General features: G+C 43.9%; 1 protein-coding gene across 1 annotated transcript in view; it reads left to right on the top strand.

The window, feature by feature from the left end:
• The first annotated feature begins 1629 nt into the window (after positions 1-1629).
• LHPP (phospholysine phosphohistidine inorganic pyrophosphate phosphatase) overlaps positions 1630-20883 on the top strand; it is a 63804-nt gene continuing 44550 nt past the window's right edge. Inside the window, exons 1-5 of the mRNA XM_082764838.1 lie at positions 1630-1760; positions 11509-11696; positions 11991-12144; positions 14705-14768; positions 15694-15786. Coding sequence (XP_082620964.1) covers positions 1642-1760; positions 11509-11696; positions 11991-12144; positions 14705-14768; positions 15694-15786 — 618 coding nt within the window. The 5' untranslated portion in view covers positions 1630-1641. The remainder of the gene's footprint in view (positions 1761-11508; positions 11697-11990; positions 12145-14704; positions 14769-15693; positions 15787-20883) is intronic.

Below are 20883 nucleotides of genomic sequence, written 5' to 3'. Positions count from 1 at the left end.
AGCTGCACACCGATAGAGCTTAGTTTGGGGGATGCATCCTGCATGAAAATGAAGCCAGTGGGGAGCTGGCAAGCACTGCTGGGTGCTGGCACAGTGTTGGTTGTGCATTCAGCATTACCCGAGGTACAGAAGGAGGGAAGGGGAGGGGAACAGTTACAGTTTTTGGACAGCACACCTCAAAAGGGACGTCAAATAAAGACAGTGGGTGAAATCTAAAAGTATTATCCTGTTCATATTTTTGAAACCGGATTCTTTTTGTTTGCCACAATGCTAGTTTCAAACTACATGGAAAAAATCATAGGTATTGTGATATGGTAAATAGGTGTGTGGCTCACTTTGCTTTAAGGATGCTTGTCAGCCTTTGAGGCACTGGAAATTTTTCTTATTTGGAAGGAAAAAATATAATCTGATCTGTGTGAGACTACAAATATTCCTGTTTGAGCTACCGCTGCTGCAAGAGCTTAGAAGGTAAATTGTAGTGTTGGGATTAATTTGTGAGCTAGCAGACATCTTCTTCAAATATCATCAGGTTAACACGTGCATAGAGGCTGACCTACAAACATACATGCCCATGGAAAGGCGCCCAGAAAAAGCAGACGTTCATGGATTGGTTTTAGCAGTCTGTTTGAAGTTGGTCCGTTTTCCAGCTCGAGCATTAAAATTCAGGCTGAGTGCTGTCTTTAAATTGCTTTGATGCTAGGTGGGTTTCAACCCTGACCTGTCCTGACGGCAAGTGATGGCTGTAACAAGCTGCGGATCAATATTCATAGCGGGTGTCCGGGACTGATAACACTATCCAAGACAATGTTCACTATCAGCGCGGACAGCTGAGATATTGCACTATTAGTGATGTTGTTTTAAATAACCCGATCCATTTCTGGGTCTATTTAATGAATTTCACAGTTTAGATATTATCTTTAAGGAGAAGCCAAAGGCTATTCCAGACGCCGTGATGCAAATCAATGCTGCCAAGGCTCCTCGGCTTTCCTTAAAACAAAGTGCCTGTGATTCCGCCACAGCTCCTGATGGATTCCGTGCTATTGATAGTATTAGCAATAAGGCGGCGTTCGGACTTTATCAGGGGATAAAACAGTATTGTCTGCAGAGCTGGAACAGTGCTGATAGGATCTTATCCATGACGGGAGAACATTTTGGGCGGTTTTGCCCATAATTCGCCAATTCTCGTGCTTGGTGCTGCTGGGGGGCGCGGGGCACACGTGAGGCGGCACCACCGGGGCTGGCACAGTGCTGATTGTGCTTTGGGCATGGGAAGCTGGATTTGTGGGGCTTTTTGGGGTCTGGTGGGCCAGTTGGGTGTTTTGGGGACTGTTTTTTTTTTGGCGTTAGACGTGTGGGGCTCTGAGGTGCTCAGCCGCAGCCCTCGGGGGTCTCACCCCGCACCTCCCTGTGGAAGGGAAGCTCTGCCAAGGGAAGCTCGGGCATCACTGTCCCTTCCCCACGGACAGACCCGTGGCAAAGCCCAGGATGCCCCCAGGAAGGTTTGGGACGCCTCAAGATACACCAAAAACGCCTCAAAAGCCCCCCAAAAACCGGGCTCCACCAAGGGGACTCCATTGCCCGGCGGCCCGCGGGGCGGGCTGAGGCGGGGCCAAGATGGCGGCGCCAAGATGGCGGCCCAAGATGGCGGCCTGGGCGAGGGGTGTGAGGGGGCTGCTGCTGGATATCAGCGGGGTGCTCTACGATAGCGGCGGCAGCGGCGGCGGGGTGCCCATCGCCGGCTCGGCGGAGGCGGTGCGGAAGTAAGCGGGGCCCTGCCGGGCCGGCCGGGGGCCGTGGGGGGAGCTGAGGGATGCGGGAAGCGAGTGCTGAGCGCCGCGGGGTTGCGGCAGCGTGAGGCGAGCTCCGCGCCTGGCACTGCTGAGGGGCTCGGAGAGCCGGCAGTAAAGCACCACTGCACGGCCCGGGGCCGCTAAGGTGGTTTTTTAACGCTAAACAGTGTTTAAGTGTTGATAGGGTGATGGGTAAGAGCCGCCAAGGGTCGCGTCTCTGGGACCGCCCTGCACCAAGACACCTGTGAGGAGTGCTTGACCCAGCAGGAAAAGGAACAGCGAGAAATGCTGAAATCACTGAAAACACTGACACGAGTCTAGCTGAACGTGCACCTAAATGCTGGAACTGAGATGGAAAAGTCAGAACTGTTAAAGACCCACATGCACTGCTAATACAAGAAGTCTTTGTGGCTTTTTACTTTTTTTATTAGACCCCTGTTCACGTTTCTTGAAATACACATAGCAGGCACGTGCAATGCAAATAGACAAATCTGTTTTCTTCTGCACGGTCTGATTTTGAAGCACTGCCAGAAAGCAGCGTTTGAGGCAAGTTTAAGGTTTGTTGAGGCTCTGCAGCCCCGCTGTGGGGTCCGCTGGCACCGACAGCCTTGGGAGGAGCCACAGTGTCAGGTAGGCTGGCAGTGAAGTCAGTGACACTAGGAAGGGCAAAAAGTTGCTTTTATAAAGACCTAGTATTAAAATCCTGTGCTTTGTGGATTTTCCATGAGTTGCTTCTGTCTCCGTTCCTCTGTGTTCTCTGTACACAGCATTACAGCGTGGTTTCTGTCCTTGTGCTTTTGTAGCCGTGCTACAGGTTCTGGATTCAGAACAGACCCTAGGAGAAAAAGATGGTAATAAAATAAAAGCTTTTGTTTCCCCTGAAGCATAGAGCAGCCTATTTGCTGACTGTAAAGAGGCAGGTGCTTCTGTGTGCAACCTCTGCCAGGGTTAAACGTCCCGTGCACAGGCAGAAAACTGGCGTGGGCTGGTGTCACCCACGCAGGAGGTTGTGGCTGCTCACAGCGTGGTCAAAGCTGTGTGTTCAGTGACGCCTGCTCGGGTACACATGCCCACAGCCCTTCAGTAAGGTTGCAAGAGCCACAGATGAATTTTGCCTTATTTTCTCCATCATCTGCAGCGCCCTTTGTCTTGCAGAGGAGCTGCTTGGTTCCTTCTGCCAGAAACTTTCTGCGTGCCTACAACAAAATGATTTTGTTGCCCTGTGGCTCGTTGCCCCCTTGGTGAAATGGGGGTTATTTCTTTGTTTCTTTAGACTGTGAGCGCTTCAGGGGCCTCTCTCTTGGGCTGAGTTTGTGCAGTGCTTAGCACAGGGCAGCCCTGATTGTAGCTGAGGCATTCAGGCATGACCATAATAAACATAAATAACAACAGCCATATAATTACTGTCTGCAAGCAGATCTCTTCTTTATAAACCAGGACGTACTTAATAATATCTGTATCACAGATCCCCAGATGTTTTTGACATATTGTTTGTTTCTCCTGGGTTTTTAAACTTTATTTTTGGTCAGGTTGCAGACTTTTATTTCCTAACTGTCACTGCATTTGCTGAAACTTCCCATATGGAGGCAACATAAACTGCAGTTTAACTCAGGGCGATGCCAGAAATGCGCTGTTGAAACAACACGAAAGCTCTGGCCTTGGGCTAAATGCAAGATATTCATGGCTTTCTCGTGAAATACTGGAAATGTCTAGCCCTCGTTGCTGTTAGGGGTTTCTGCATCTCAGCAGCTAATTTGACCTGGCTGCTTGCCTGATGTAGCTAGGGCTTCAGGGCACCTTTGAGGAGGGTTGGGAGATGCTGGGAGAGGAGAGCTGAGTTCATTTGGGCAGGGTTTGGTGAGTGGGGATGGGGACAGCACAGTGCCTGCACGTGCAGGTCCTGTTTCTGGGACAACACAAGTGAGTACTGAAAAGCACCAAGAAGGGGGAAAAAAAAGTGTATTTGTTTGGGTGATTCGATGTAAGTGGTTAAGAATAATCATTTTCCTTGGGTAGAGTCAAGCAGCCTTATTTATCTGCCTATTAGGTTGGTAATTGTTCTAGCTCGCACCATTTAAAATCTTTATTTGCTCATTATCCCATTACCAGGTGATCATTAGTATTTGTGTCTGCCTCATGGTACAGCTCGGTGGTTCCCTGCAAATGGGGCAAACCTAAAAGTGGCTCTCTTTTAATTAATGCATTTTTGTATCAATTAGAAAGTCATAAATGCAGATAGCTAGGAAGCTTGTAACTAATTCAGATTGATAGGATCTTTTGCAAAGAAACATATCTAAAATTTCTTAGTGCTTATCTATTCTAAATGTCAGGTGCAACTTAAATGCCATTTTGATAATTCACCCTATGGATATGGACTCTCATAAAGAGATGGCTGACCTGTTGCCTTCAGATTGTCTTCCTGCATCATCTCCCACAGCATTACAGCAATTAACTTCATTTAACAATGTATACTATGCACCAATAAAAAAAAATAGGTAAATATTTTCATTTGCTATTGGCTTCATAGGACTGAAGTCATTTCAGCTCTTCTAAAACTATATTTGCTGCGTTACTTTTCTTGTTTTCTGCAAAATTCTGCTATGCAGGGATTTCAGGTAGCGTTTGAGAAAGCAGCAGTGTAATTTTCGCCAGCAGAATTTGGTCTGCTTTATATTTAGGATGGCTGCAGGCGGTCGCTTCTCTCGTTTCTTTTTGTTTTTAGCTAGCAGTTCAGTCAGATGGAGCGGAACAATCATGGAAGAAGCCGATGGACTCTGAAATGCCCTGATCAAGATGTCATTCAGTAATACTCTGTACCTTAGCGATCCCCCGAAGGAATAGGTCAGTAGTCACTACCCAAGTTGGTATTACCTGTGATGAAAAGAGTAGTGCTTGGTTTCTCACTAATGCACCTGCATCTCTGATAATTTTTACCCACAAAATACTTTAGGATTCAACATACGCTGGAAGGAAGTTGGTGAATCAGAGGCCAAAAAGGTGAGCCATAGAAGGATTTGTTGTACAAAGCAGATGTCCTTCTGCTCTTAAGTAACACTACAGTGGATCTGGATCCTTCTGAATACTTGGCCAAACCATGGCAGATATGCACCCTTGTGGCTAAGGACATTAGCACCAGAGTTTTAACCCAGAATCCAGGGTATCAAAAATGACATTAAACTCTCTAGGGACTGCTGCTGTTAATTTTGAGTGGGGAAAATGGAGCTGCAGGGGACTAGAAATTTCAAAAAATTGCTTGATAGGACAATTTGGCCCTTTAAAACTTTCAACCCACAGCATTTCCTGATTGTTTAGCTTGCTGTGGCATACATGTTATTGTTATTGTTGTTTATTTATTTATTTATTTGTTAAGCCTTTGTAAGAGTTGAATAAAGCTTGTCTCTTCCGAGCGTGTGCGGATAGCTGGCAGACAGCGCGGTGGTGTTTGTAGCAGATGAGAGAGCCCATCGGTGACTTAAAGACTTCTGTTGGAGCCAGCCTTAACAGCGCCTCTGGCCGTGCTCTTGTTCCCTTAATTGATTTACACAGCATTGACATGAGGTGAGCCATTCGCTTTTTATCTCCCAAATAGTAGGGAGCTGGTCTCTTCCAAGACGGAAGGTGGTTAAACAGCCATAAAAGATGCCCAGCCTGAGCTCTGTTATTTGCATTTACAGCTGGGTGCTGATAGCGTGCCCATTAGCATATCCATATGAAAAGCACGCAGTGGTTGGACATTTACAACATCCTGTTGTTCGGCCAGGATTGGGCATCTGCGAGCACAGCCTTCCACCCGCTCTTGAAAAGAGCAGCGGAAATCTGGGGCGCGGGGAGGCTGTGGAGCAGCTGGACGGCCGTGTTAAAACCAGGTACCTGGAGAGGAGAACAAGGAGAAGATTGTGAGGAGAACAAGCGGAACGGGGACTGTAAAGCAATTCAGCGTGCGGGGGTTCGGGTGGGACAGTTGTGGGTTTACAAAGAGCCATCTGAAGGGTGTGTGGGAGCAGGAGTAAGAGATCTTTGTTGCAGCAGAAGATGACCCAAGCGTGGCTCAGCGTGCTGCAGACGTGCAAAGTTTCCACATTTGCTACACGTGGCAGCAAAGGAGTCCTAGAAAGAGGCTTTCAAATAAACTGTTTAAAAACTCCAGGGTAAATATTCATTTGCTTGTCTTTACGCTTAATTCTGTTAGCAGATTTTATCCACAGATCCCAAAGGAGATGACCTTTCTGGGTGAAGCTGCAGAGACACAAAAGGATGAAAAAGTTCTGTGTAGTCGTGCAGCTGTTCACAGGCAGAGCCAGGAACGGATCCTCAGTGGCTGTAAAGTTGTTCGTAGCTGCACAGCAGTCTGTGGCCCCAGATTTCTTAGAGCACTGGACTTTGCAAACCTGTGTTTTCTTCCCTAATCAGCAGTGTTCATTATTATTTTTAAAATATCTGTCCCCGAAGATGTAGATATTCCAAGCAAGTGCTGCCTCTGGAAATTGCATGAACAAGTGCTTGCACTTTTGGAGTTTAAACACCATTAACCTCTGGGGTCTTCAGCTATTAACTGTCCATCAGCACAATTCTGTGGCATACAAATATTTGCCAATAAAGAATAATAGAAGATATTACTGTGATACCCACTGAGCAACAGCATTTGTTGTTCTATCACCTCACATAAATACCAGTGAATCCTGGAGTGGATAAGCAGCCCTTCGCCTCACTCTGTGCTTTAAAACTTGAGACTTGTCTCAGTTTACCACTGCCGTATTGTTTGATTTACTTATTTTTTCCCTGCCTTTAATATTTGGTAAACTCAATCTGGAGTCTTAAGAATCCAGCCCAATTCTGTGCATATCCTCACCGATATCACCATTACCTAGGCCTAAAGGTCTTCATTAAAATTGCGTGCTGTCTTTGCAGGTGATGAGCTGGAAGGAGTAGCTCTTAGCTCTGCTGCTGCTTCCAAGTGCAGCAAAAGGTGCAAGAGTCAGCCGAGAGATTCCGCGGGTATCTAAGGAAGATCAGCTGTGTTTTCCTTGCCTTGGGGCAGCTTATACCTGCACGTGTTTGTGTCATTAACAGTGGATCACTTCCAGATTAAAATCACACTAAATTTGCTGGAATGCAGTTTGTTCTTTGAACTATTGCCATGAAATAGCATGGCACTCTCTGAAGTAGTGTGCAAAGCATGTGAGAGTGAATTCTTTCTTGATAAAAATAAAATAAAACAGACTAAATGAAACCTTTTGACAATTTTTTTTTTTTTCTAGACCTAGAATCAGTTATTTACCAACAGATGATATTTGTATAAAGAGTAAAAGTATGATGATGATAGCTTGGTTTTGACTGAGCTTTCATTGAAATAATTAGTGGCTTCAGAGGCAAAATAACTGCTTTTGGCAAAGAATTAAAGCTATTGGAGCTTTTGCTCCAATGAAAATGTTTCATGAGTCCATGAAAATGTTTTGCTTAATGCAACTAAATGTATTCCAGACATGTTCATGCTATCTGAACCCCCAAAAGCTCTGATTTTTTTTTATTCTTCACAACTCCCAAGTGGAGAATTACCAAGTATTTTAAGCCTACCAGTTTACTTTTGTTCCAAGATTGTGCAGGCCAGCCAGCCAGTGTAAGATGACGTGGAAGCCCTCATTCAGTTCCTGCTGTATGGTTGAAATCTGCTGGTTGGAATACTTTAAGCTCATGTGTTAATCTGTAGCAGTTAAATGCATTTTGTATGCATGTGCTTATATTTCGCTCTGTGCTTCCTTCCTACAGATTCCCTTCAAATTATTTCTAAATTCTAATTTCACTCATTTCTACATTTCAGTGTTGGGGCATATTGTTGTCTACACATCAGTGCCCTGTTCAGGCAGGTGCAATATGATTTATAGTATCAAGCAACTTGTCTTCCAAACCTGTTGGATGACGTTGCCAGGCTCTCAGGCTTCTGCCTCTTGCAGGACGAGGCTTTCTGTCACGCTGCCCACATGTACAGGAGCCTGCTGGCTGCCACCCAGCCCTCCTGGTGGGACAAACCCTGGCTGCAACTCAGGGCGGGTGGTCAGCAAGGGGACATCTGAAGTTTAGCCTCATGCCACATCGTTAGTTTTTTCTGCCGTTTGTAAGACAACATAAATTTAGGGAGTGATGGCTTTTCTGGATCCTAGGGCCGTTTCTCTTCCCGCTGGTGTCACAACCTCTGCGTCGTCGAAAAGAACAGCTTTTGCGTTTTATATGCCCAAAGTCTGCCCGTAAAGGTTGGCAAGGGCACTTGGTTGTCTGCACAAGGTCGGCCAGGATGTCTAATAATTGTCCTAACACTTTACCTGTTATGGAACAATAATGAGAGTTTTTTCATTATTTTCGGGTGAGTGAACCTGGCAGATGCTGACAGCCAGCAGATGTGTAAAGTTCGAGGTGATTTGTAAGGGACCGGCTCATCTGACGCACGGTAATTGCACTGCGGGACATTGTCACTCAGCGTCTTGTCCCGCTCCGGCAGGATGAGGTAAAGGTCAGTTCAAAGAGCCGAGGGACGGTGCTGGGCTGAAATTAAAAACCTCATCTCCGTATCTCCGACCTCCGTACCCTCACCACGTGCCTGGTGCTGAGCAGGAGCCCCCAGGTCTGGATTTAGGGATCCTGTGGGCGACCAAATGGGTGTTTCGGTACGGAGCGGGCTTAAATCCCTCCTGTGGTGAGGCTTAGAAACTCTCCTCAGCCACCTGTTGGGGTTTTAGTCCTGCACATTTACAATTTTGGGGCCTGGAAGTTGTGTGGGCTGCTTTGCTCAGTGCCCCTGTGGTGGGATCGATGCCATGACGGGCACGTGGGGCCTGCCTAGCGGCACCGGGGTGTCCATGGGCCTCAGGAGTATGGGGTGAAGCACAGTCCTGTACATCCCCCACACCTGCTAGCACCAGGCGTTGCAGGACCCTGCTCATCCGTGCCTTACACCATGCACACCGGTTGCTGCATCAGCTCAGAAGCTGAGGGCTTGCTGTGAAGAGTTGCCTCGCTTTGCCAGGCCTCCCATCTCTGCTCGGCAGACCTTCAGGTTGTCTCTTTCAGCTTAGCAAAGCCTGGCCATGAAAACTGAAGGAGGGCTTTGCTATAAACATGTGTGGATCCAGGATTTCCCCCACGCAGAGCTGTCGTTCAGAGCTCTCCCTGTTTCTTTAAGCCCCGAGTTAATGGTTGTTCGCCGACACGGATGGTCTGCGGGCTCTGGTCACGGTCTGTGTGCTGAGCACTGAGGGGTGGACTGGTCCTGGCATGTGTGTAATCGTACTGTTGTGTAAGGATTTGGCAGAAACCAAGCAGAAGTTTTTTTTGTGTTTTTTTTTTTTTTAGAGATTCCAACTTTGAAAGCACAGGCGAGTTCTCATTGAAAAGGTGTTTTTTTAGAAATAACTCTTCTTTGTAGAGTAAGGAGTTTTTCTGTTGATTTTCTTTTGTTTAGTGTTCCAGGGTACTGCTCGGAGTTGTTTCAGCCAAAGAACAATTTTCTGACCAACCTGGCTGATTTTTTTCTGCACCTGACGTGGTATGGCTAACTTACTGAGCTCATTTGTTGAGGCGACGATTGCTGGTGCTCACTAAGGCTTGAAGCAGTCTGGGATGTGTTCAGCAGCTTCCACTTGGGACATGCATTTCAGAAGTATAACTGTGGTTTTCATGTAAAATTGTGAAAAGGAAGTTAAATTTTAGTAGTATAAGAAAACCCAGTCTTTGCTTTCACCAAGCTGACCTGCGAGGGCACATTTATTTGTCTGTGCAACTCTGTGTAACTCAATGGTTAGTGTTGTTCCTGAATTCGTTTAATTGACCTTTGAGAAGAGAGGGAATAGATTGTTCTTCAACAAATGTCTGTTTCCAGACGATCATGAATCATGAGATTTTTTACCTAAGAGCGTGGAGATAGGCTTTGCCTTTGGAATAAGCTTTTTTTAACCACAGCACACTTTGTTCAAGTTTATGTATCCAAATTACATTGCTTTGCTTTTTAACCACAGCTGAAACCGTGTTTTGAATAACAGATGTGGAATACTGTCATCTCACTGTCACACCAATTGTTCATTGTTCTGAGAAGGTCACATCATAATTCATTAACAATAATTATTCCCTGGGTACACCCTGCACTTCTTCACTCAATTGCTTCATTAACTTGTGAGCGAATCTCACATTCACTGCTCCAATCAATGAAGATATATTTATAATGTACAAGTGGATGCTATTAGTTACAATATATTAACTGCCTAATTTAAAATAGAAAAGCTATCTTTATGAAGGGCAATTAACCACTAAGTGTAATTGATAATTCACATACCTATGATTAGGAAAGACAAATAATAAGAAAGAAATGAATCACCTGTGTTACTGAAGAAGACATTGGCATGCAGTTTTAATGAGCACAAGGGACTCTCTGGGTCAGGATTGGATTTCTAAGAATTGTTTGATAGAAAGTTCTTCATTGGATGTGTTATCTCGAGGTGATTTTGGTGTTTACACCAACCTGTTGGGATCCTCTTCTCTAGAAAAGGAACCCACACATTTTGTTGTCTCAAGAATCAATGCGGGGGGTTTCCTAGTAGAAAACATTTTTTCATCCTAACACAAAGAAACGTAGTAATATTTTAGTAAGAATTTATAAGCCTCTGGACCTATTCACACTAAAACTAACAAATGTTAGGCAAAGTACTGAGATACCTTTTAAAGGTCCCTGTTTTGTCATGACTGCATTGAAACACAACAGTTCTCCAAAAGGCAGACAACTCATCTTTGGAGCAGAGGCCTTTTCATGACATCCCCAGTGGCTCACTACAGCTCAGTCATCAGCTTGGCAGGGTGAAGTGATTCTGGCACAATGCAGTGAAGAATGGTTAGAAATAACGTTTTGTTTCCTGTATGATGACAACTACATGAAGTGGTTAAACTTTCATCTGTAGGTGTTGAAGCATGGTGTTAGCACCCGTGTTTGCAGGGGGGGAAGCAGAACTGCTGAGGCAGAGGACTTGCATGGGATCACAGAGCACTGATCCACAGGAGGGGTGTCCTTGGCTCTGGGCACCTCAGGCCGTATTTTCTTTCCTTCCTTGAGAAGTCAAAAATATTTATCAGTAAACATTTATTAATAAATCAGTTTTGTGAGAGATTGCGTGACCGAAGCCATCCCTGTGTTGATAAAAGCATCCTTCTTGTAGCATGATGCAGCTAGCTGGCCTCTTACTTGGGGTCTGCAGAAGTGCAAAACTGCTTTTACATCTCACATAAACACTGATCCACTGCTGCAGACGACCATTAAGTGGACAGGTGGAAATCCCAGTTAAAATGCTCATAACCATAAATTGCTCCATTTTCTGTACTCATGGCCGTGCAGTTTGTGTGTGTACATCCATGGACTGGTCTAACAGTAGCTGGATTTGAGGGTTTCTGGTTGGTAATTCTATGGGATTTCGAGAAAGGTAGATACAGATTTATGACAGGGGCTCTGCACATGAACTTGTAGTACTCCGATGAATTTTAGGGATGCCTTGGTCATGGTAAGGGTGACAGAGCACTGGAACAGGCTGCCCAGAGAGGCTGTGAACTCTCCTCGGAGATATCCAAAACCCACCTGGATGCCATCCTGTGCAATGTGGGGACATGTTAGATGTGGGACAGCAAAGCTGGTACTCCCAACTCTGTTTTATGTGCAGTTAACTCCTCTGTTGCTTTTACACGACAGGATCAAAGCGTCTGGCCTGAAGCTGCGGTTCTGCACCAACGAAACACAAGCGACCCGAGAGAAGTTTGTGAAGAAGCTCCAGGGCCTGGGCTTTGACATCTCCGTGGCCGAAGTCACTGCCCCAGCACCAGCAGCCTGCCACCTCTTGAAGGAGCGTGGACTGAGGCCACACTTGCTCGTGCACGACGGTGGGACAGTGCTGCAGCAGACACTGGGGCTTGGGAGGGGACAACCCAGAGAGATTTGGGGATTTGTGATAGAGCAGCTTGGTGGGGGGAACTGCGCCCAACTTTGATGCTCCTACTCTTTCCTAAGTCACAAATTTCTGTAATAAACTTAATGACTGGATTTATATATTTTTTTATTTTTATTTCTTAATGTTTCAAGCAATGAATGAAAGCAAACGCGAATCTGGGAGAAAATCATCAGATCCAATGGGATATGCAGCAGTAAGGGATTTGTAATTTTTTTTTTCCCTTTAGATCTTGTCCCTGAATTTGCTGAGATTGATAAAACAAACCCAAACTGTGTGGTTGTTGGGGATGCAGCAGAAAACTTCTCCTATGCAAACGTTAATGAAGCTTTCCGAGTTCTGATTGGATTGGAGAAGCCTGTGCTGATCTCCCTTGGAAGAGGGTGAGTTGAGCACTGTTTGTTTCCTTCTCTAGTCTGTGTGTTTTTTAATTTCACCCAGTAACTTGGTACGTAGTGGAAGCCAGATGGTGGTGTGGGTATTCACACTGCCAAGTTTTAAGCAGTTAGTCCATGTGTTCAGCCCTGATCTGCCCAGGTATGTCAGTGAAAAATCCTCAGTGGATAGGTAGTTCAGTCATCGAATTTGTCTTCCTGTCCCGAGTCACTTATTTGTAGACTTTCCAGTGATGTAATGAGAAAGTCAGGTGGTTATGCTGAGTTAGGTCTCTAAAACCAGGTGGTATGGATGCAGCACTCACTGGGATGAGTTCCATTTCAAGAGGAGGAGGAGGAATTGTAGCAGCCTTTAGAGAACCTGGACACCCTGTTGTATAAGTACAACAAATTCTAGCCTCCCATCCTTCAAAGTCAGCATTCAAGAGTGAGCTAGACCTCAATGAAACAATCCATGCGTTTGCAGGTGGTGGTGGGAAGGTCAAATAACAAGTTCTGAAAGCCACTGGGAATATGCGGAGATATTTTTAATTCATACCCTGAACATCAAAGGTAAATTTTGAGCACCTGTTTTCGTACACAGGAAAAGTCCAGTCAGGGGATTTGGATGTTTTAGTAAAAACAATTCAGTTGGATGTATTCTGGGATTTTAAACAGGTGGTTATTAATGGCAGTGCTGAATAATGACAAATCCCCGTAGCCTTGGAGGAGTTATTCTTATCTGCTGACCAGTGTATGGGCTTAAAAAAAAATACACGTGTTTAGTTGGAAGAAACTATAATGACTTTTTTTTCAGTGGTTCAATAGACCATAATGGGCATGAAAGCCCTTCTTAGTCTGTGGATTATTGATCCAGCAGGGTGGAATTTAACAGCGGGAAGGAGCAGTTAAATCCAGTGTGTTTCCATACCTCACACTTGCACGCTCTGATCCTGTAACATGGGGAAAAAATCTTTACAATTTTTTGGTGAGAAGGATAAGGAGAAAATGATATGAGCCAACAACATAATAGCTAATGTATGTAAAATAAACAAGTTTTGTGTCACATAATACCATCTTTCAAAGATAAATACAGAATAAACCTTTGTTTAAGATTGGCAGCATGAGCAATACAAAAATACCTTTGTACCCCATGCATATAAAATATTTATTCCATCATTCATTGATGTAGACAGTTCTAAAGCAGTATTTTTTTTTTTTTAAGGATTTTTTTTTAATGGGAAATAACCCATGGTTGGACTTCCTGAGCTCAATTTTCTTTGTGAACATCCTGTTTTATGGTCAATCCTTTAGATACTGTGAACATGAGTTCTGCAACAAATGCTGAAGAAGTTTTCAGACTTGAAGAATGGAGATTATAAACTGGATTATTTATCAGTTTATAGCTAAGAAACATCACTGATGCCAAGGGCTGTAGGAAAGACAAAAACAAAACAAAACAAAACAAACAAACAAACAAAAAAGAAAACACAAACCAGTTTCATTGTTCATGTGTGGAATGAGTGTAATTGGTAGGACCTTAACAACACCTCTACCTTGAGCAAGCAGGTTGATTTCTGTTGAAGTTTTAGTTCATTCTATGGAAAACGAAAGTGTCAGAGTCACTGAAGCAGAATGCCCTCCTCCTGAAAATGGAGTGATTTACATTTAGCATCTGTTTTGGGCTGAGAGTGGGAATTGGCTTTGTAATTTCTTCTGTCATGCCACTGTCAGAAAATTAAGCTGTTTACGCTAGACTATAGAAGGTTAATGGCTGTTCTAGCAAAGGTCAAGTGGTCATTTTAAAGGGAAGCTGTGCTGAATAATCGAAAATGGCAGAAGGATAAGGCATAAAATCTTAACTGACTGCTCATCCTACATTTTTCTTCTCTGTCATACAGAAACCTGTCTTTGCTCTGATAAGGACGGCTTGGAAGACCCGTGTTAACGTGATTTGCTAGTCCAGAAAAATGCCAGAAAGATAGAAATTAATTTGGGAACTTTATGGCAATAGGAACATTTTTAGAAGGAGCAGAACTTAGCTTTGAGGGCTTTCTTAGTCTTGATAGCAAAGAGAGCTTAAACAGGGTTTTCTTGTGGGGGAGGTTTGTGATAAGCCATGGTGGTCGAGAGCCTGTAGTCTCCCTCCAAACTTTCTGGAGGAGGTGTTACAGCTGCTGGTTGGTGCCAGTCCTCATGTGGCATCTGCCAAAGGGTCTCTGAAGAGCGATGTAACTACTTGCCTTCATGAGAAACGAGCACTCTGTGCAGTAGAAAATGAGCCAAATTCATCCCTAATCCAAGCTAGAGGAAATCCCTTTGAATGAGTAGAATTGTGCCCTGGATGCCAGAGAGATACCTGGTCTGAAATCTTTTCCCCAGCACTGCACAGTACTTAGCCTGTCCTTTACTTAATTCCTGGTGCTAAATTAAGGCTTCAGAGTTTCTGATGACTTGCCTTTTCGGTGCAGCCATATGGACACCTATATAGGCACAGAAATAATAAAATGTACTTTCTTTAACTGCCAACACTTTCATTTCATTGGAACTTTATCACTTTCATTTCCAGACGCTACTATAAAGAAACTGATGGCCTGAAACTTGATGTTGGAGCATATATGAAGGCATTAGAGGTATTTTATAGCTTGCTTTATGCTTACTCGCTCTGTGCACCTTGTTAAAGAGTAACTGGTGTAAATATGGGTCGTCTTCTGTAATTACTCACCTTGGTAGAGGAAGTTTCCACAGACTGAAACTCATTTGCTGCATTCTAAAGATGGTTGGATTTATATTATTCACTTTTTCTGTATTTAAAACGGGAACTTTTACCATCATGGTACCTTTACTGGAAGTGAGGCCCTTGAAAGGAGGAGTCAGAAAAGAAAAAACACAGTATGTTTTCTGCAAGATATCCAAGAAAAACTGTTTATGTTTGGCATAGCATTTAACGCAGCTCTTGCCCTTAACAGCTTACAGCATAAACCCCTTATTCAGCAAGATTCTTATGTGTAGTCCTGTGTTTAAGCCTGATTAAGTCTGTGCATAACTGGAACCCAATAGATAAGCCAACCTAAGGGTGAGAGAATGAGAGAATCATTATCCTTCTTTTTACAGGCTTGCAGAGAGATTTTAGAAAAGTAAATACAGAGTGAATTCAGAGAAGGAAGCAAAGTAGGGGAATATACTCACTACTCCCAATACTTTTGATCGTTTCATGTGAAGGATATTTGTTATTTCTGTAAGAGTGATGCTCTTACCAAAATGAGTGATACTGGAACTGGCTAGGAAGACTGCTGCCGTGATGGAGAATGAAACAGATTTGTAACTTGAGATGTTTCAGGATGACTTTCTGTTCTGACAGAGAGCATTGAACCCTCCCATTATCCAAACCATCAGATAGCTATCTTCATCTGCTAATCCATTGTGTTATTTAAGGGCAGAGATCAATAATCACATACTTCTTATACAATTGACTGGAATTACAGAGTTGAACAAATCCTTTTCTGATCTATATAGCATTATTTGTCTCTTTTTTTTTTTTTTTTTTTTTTTTCCCAGTATGCCTGTGATGTTGAAGCTGAGGTAGTGGGAAAACCAGCAAAAGCATTTTTTGAGTCAGCCCTCGCAGAAATGGGACTTCCGCCACAGGAGGTAATGTTGCTGATGCCATGACTGTTGACTGTGCCACAAAAATGTTTTACCCATTCTATCAAATAATGAGAAGGACTGAGAGTCAAGAGGATAAATGGTAGCAGGTTGGGGTCTGTTGAATATTTTCTGCCTTGCGTGCACTTCCTACCCTCCTGGAAGGCATGGCATTATCTTTCCTCAGAACTTCTGTGCTGTCCTGAGGGTTTTTTTTGACCATTTCCTGTTTCCCTTTTCATTCTCTTCTGTTTGCTCTGACTTTTACCATCTGTATCTTTACCTACTTTAGTTTTCCATCCTAATTTCCCTAATGTGGTTTCTGCCTTTGCTTGTGTTCTTGTGATGAGCCTTCTTATTCACCTTCATTGTAAACCACGTGTACTTCTGTTGAGAATTCCTTTATTTGGAGACTAAGGAAACCAATACAAAGGAATAAAGGTCAGGTTTCCCAAGGAATTAGGGAAGATGGTGTGCTTCACAACGTAACAGGTGCCGTGAAGGCTGCAGCCTGGTGGAATTGCAGCTAAAATGTTATTTCCTTTGCTGTCACATTTTATTTTTATGTATTTATTTATTTATTTATTTATTTAGTACAGTAAAGGGGGAAAAGACAGAAGTAACAGAGGCACTGTCTGACCCCAAAACTCTTCTCATGTTACTGGTTTCATCAGGCTTTCCAGAAACACACCGAGTGTGTGATGTTCCCTGCTTACTTAGCACGGCCCCCCTTTTTTTTTTTTTTTCCTCCCTGTAGTTGTGCCCTCTTTATTGATTTGTTGTCGTGTCGCACAGGACATAAGGATGAGTATGAGATGACTAACAGACGACAGTGAATTACAAGGCAATAACTCCATCACGGGCTTTTGGTGACATCGTAAACAACAGGAGTGAAGTTTGGGTGGCTTGTAGGTCCGTGGAGCCTGGAGAAGAAATTACGGCCCTGTAATTCACTATGTGCTTGGGTCTTACTTTATTATAGAATGGGAAGATGGAAAAGACCTTGCAGGCCATCTAATCCCTCTCCTTCCCCATGCAGGAGTGTTTCCTGCTCCATGTTGATCAGTGTTTTGTGCAGAGTGGTTTTCAGTGAGCAAACAACTGGGCTTCTTTAAGTACCTGAGGGACAGTGCTCACATCCTCTAGTAGATCTCATGAGCTGGCAGCTTTTTCTGAGATTTGTTGAGATGCTTCCCATTGAAACTCTGTATCCTTATTTCTAGTTTTAGTCCAGGTAACAACCAAAATAAACTGTGTTTAGCTCTCAGCAACTTTCCTTGTGATCCAGTCGCTCTGCACCCTAACCTGCTGCAGTGCTCTTTTCTGTACTCCCTTCAGTTTGTCAATATCTTCCCAGTAACAAGATAGCTCAGCCTGAGCAAAATATGCTAGGTATTGAGCAATTACTCAATCCATTCATCCAACCAACAAACCAAAAAAATCCATTTCAGAAACCGAATGGCATTTCAAGAAAAAGGTAGCTGAAAAAAAAAAAAAAAGAACAGAGAAAAACAAAACAAAACACACAGAGCTCAGCCCTTGAATTTTATGCCTCTAAATCAGAGGTATTAAGGTTTGTGTTTTCTTTCTGCTTGTATAAGGAATGAACAGTGTGCTCTTTTGGGGTTTTCTGTTTTGAGGCCCTGCGTATTGACATTAGTTTCCCTTGTCCTTAGGCAGGACAGCGCAGTTGTCCTCAAGCTTTGTTTTGCCACCTTGCCACTGTGTCAGCCCCTGCCACTGTGGGAGAACATCATCACAGGGATGTGTTTCCACGCTGGGCTGCAACACCACACCCCATTTCTCAATGAGTTTCTTGTTTCCCATTGCCCCAGAGAACCAAATTTGAGCAGATGATTTAATGCATCACCAGCCTGGTTTAAAAATGGTCCCATAGGGTGAGCCTTGGGGGCTGGTTCTTGTTAACTTCAGGAGGATTGGTTTGGGTACAGAAAAGTGGTTATAGCCCTTGGAGAGATTATTATTTATTCAACCTTTGCTAGATTTTCACAGTGCTATTAGTAACTAGCTTTATATTTTGACAGACATTTTCTTCCCAGATAGTTTCTAGTATGAAATGCCACCAGTTTCTAACAACAGGTCTGGTCTGTAGGTGTAATTTTTCTTACACAGAGAATGAAGATGAAGGACACACACACCTCACCAGCAGGTCTGCAGTAGGCACCACTGCATAATGGCCCCGGGTGCCTTGTCGGTGTTCTCGGCAATGGAAAACCAGGGCTCGCTGCTGTAATTAAAAACTAGACCATGAAGAATACGTGTGGGAGGAACAAATTACAGAAGAGCACACCGTCTTAATTGTAGTGTATTTTCGTAACTTTTGAGTGCTTAACCTTGCAGCTTTAATGTTCTTTCGAGACGGATTTGCAGGTTGTGTTGGTTGGTCATGCATAATAATAAAAACGCGGTATGTGCAGTGCAGTAAGGTCCTTAGTAGTGCACCCTGTGAGGTTTTAATCTGTCTCCCAAATGAGCTTTACTTCTCTGTGCTTGTAATGACAAGATGAGCAGTGGCTTCACTTGCCTTTACTTTTATAAAATGTTTACCAGTAATTTATTCCACCTGTGGAATGCGTTTAATCCATACCACCATTAAACCATTTCGGATGAGCTGCGCATCTGAAAACATTACAATTTTCTTTTACCTGACTTCTAATGAAAAATAGCTTTTTAATAAAGCTGTCTCACCGCAGTAATGCTAGACAGTGGCAAATCTTAAATTTCTCAAGCTGCTTTAATCAATAAAGTTATCACCAGTCATTTCCCTGGGTAACTGCTTCTTACCGAGACCCTGACTTTACCTTCTGCTACTGAGATGTTTTCAACCTGCACTTAGACCAGGAGGAACTCCCTGAAGTCCAATTTTCATTTTAACCTTTCCTCAATGGCCTAGAAATAACAGATTGCCAGTATTACTTTAATAGATTGGAAATTTAAACCTCTTAGAGGTAACCAGACCTGTCTTATGATTCAGTAATACGACAAAGAATAACACATCTTAAAGGTTACCGAAATACCTAATTCATGTGTTTTAAGGCGGCTGTAACAGTGGATGATTTTTACAGCTTTACAATAAAACCTAAATAACGTTAAGGCTGCCGTACTTTTATATAATCATAAAAAGTTCTGTCTGTAGCAAATTGTCCAGCCTCACCGGGAGTTATGGCAGGTTATACTCGAGTGCATAAAGTGCTGGTAGTTAACCAGGTCCCATTTCGGCCAGCTGCCCGGCCCAGGGGGGAGGTAGCGGTGCGTGAGAGCACAGGCAGGTCACCCTCACACAGCTCACCGTGCCGGCCAGCCCTGCCCTGCTCCTGGTGCTGACAGGGAATATTTTCCATCTTGGAGAGAAGAGCTGAGCAGCCACGTGAAGTTTCAAGCGTTGAATCCTGCTGAAAGCGTATTTAAACTCAGCTGGTTCTGGGGTTTTTGGAATCTGCCCTGGAGGTTTGGTGTATTTCTGTGTTTCACCTGCCTTGCACTACAAATTCTGCCAGGTCGGAGGCCACGTGTGGTGCCTCGCGTGTGCTCGTGGTTTGCACAGCCAGTAGTTCCTGGATAGAAGTACAATTAACAGGAATACGGGGTCCTGAAGCCTAGGAGATTGCCACGGGGAGAAAAATGAATGTGTCATATTCATTGTGTAAAGCGTCTTTAATTTTAATCAGGATTTTGTGTATGTGCTTTATTTCTTTACATCCTTGGCACCTTTAACTTTGCTGTTAAGCCTGTAGCAAAAACCTGCTTAGGCATAAATATTTTCAACTCTAGAAACATTCACTGTGTTAAATACTCTTGAAGTTCCTTTTCCGATCAAACATGTTTCTATGATATTTTTTTAATGAATACTAAAACTCTGTTTGCAGAGGAAAAAATAGCAAAGGTTCCCCTTCACCCATCTCTGAAGCTGTCTGTGTTAGCAGGTGAGAGGATTTGTCCAGCTGGGATCGTGTTGTGCCCTGAATCCTTAGAGCTCGTGTTCATCTCCTCCATTATCACTGCTGCTCTGGGTTAGGTTTGATGGGGACAGCTGAGTAGCCACGGCTTCCCTCAGCTCTGGCACACGTGTGCTTTGTGTATCGCTTGCACACAACCACGCACACCATCTCTCACCAGCTACACAGACCAGGAAAAATGTAAATTACACTCGGCTTAATTCTTTGATGATTTTCGGAAAACCAGAGAGATCATCTCAATGCGTTTTTGTCCTTCTTTTTGTCTTTTTGTAGCTGATCAAAAAGAAGCAACTTCCAGGGACTAATTGCACAGATTAATGGTGTGATCCCCATGTAAATTGTGAGCACAAATGGGGATCTTTTCATTCTAGCTTTTGGTGGGTGTATGACCTTTCAGTTTTATATCTTTCTCTTCTTGCCATATTGCAGTCAGAGAGGAAGTTAAACCCAGGTTTGACAGGTAGAGTTTTTTTTATTTCCCCTGACAGTGCACCTTTTGACCTCTATCTTCTTGCCAATGATTTTTTAAATCCTTAATGATTTGGGAATAATTGCTCCTCCTTTAGTGATTATTGCCCTTCACCGATAGTAAATCTGTGAAATCCCCTGGGGGCTGGAGTACATTTTGGTATGCGTATGCCACAAGCTGGCCTGGACAGGCATCGCTGCTCATGTGCAGCTGCACTTGCAGGGCTGCTGGGTGTCTTGCAGGAAAACTTGTCTGGATGGAGTGAAATACAGCCCAGCTGAGCAAGCTTCCCCTCTGGAGGCTTTGGAGGGCCTGCTGAGCCACCCAGCGCTGCCCTTTCCTCCTTTCAGAGGAACCCAGGACTGAAAACAGAGGATGCACAGATGAGAGGAGGGGAAAAAAGGACAAAATCTGGCAAACTGCTCCCAGCCAACTCCTATTACCTATTTTCCCCCAAGCTGTTTTGAGAAACGTAATCGTTCCCACTAACCTGTTTTCTTCCTCTGTTTATATGCGCTTTATTTACTAATTACATCAAATTAACCCTTCATTTTCCCCCATTTCATGCTGGAGTGGTAGGGAAAAGCGGGCTGCCTACAGGGGATCTTGCATCAGGTATCTTAACAAGAACACGTGCATTTCTGTGAGCAGAGTGGA

The sequence above is a fragment of the Aythya marila genome, assembly GCF_965140915.1.
Source record: "Aythya marila genome assembly, chromosome: 7".
In the NCBI taxonomy this organism is placed as follows: domain Eukaryota; kingdom Metazoa; phylum Chordata; class Aves; order Anseriformes; family Anatidae; genus Aythya; species Aythya marila.
Note: the sequence above shows the minus strand (reverse complement) of the source record. Positions and strands in the feature narration are given on the sequence as shown.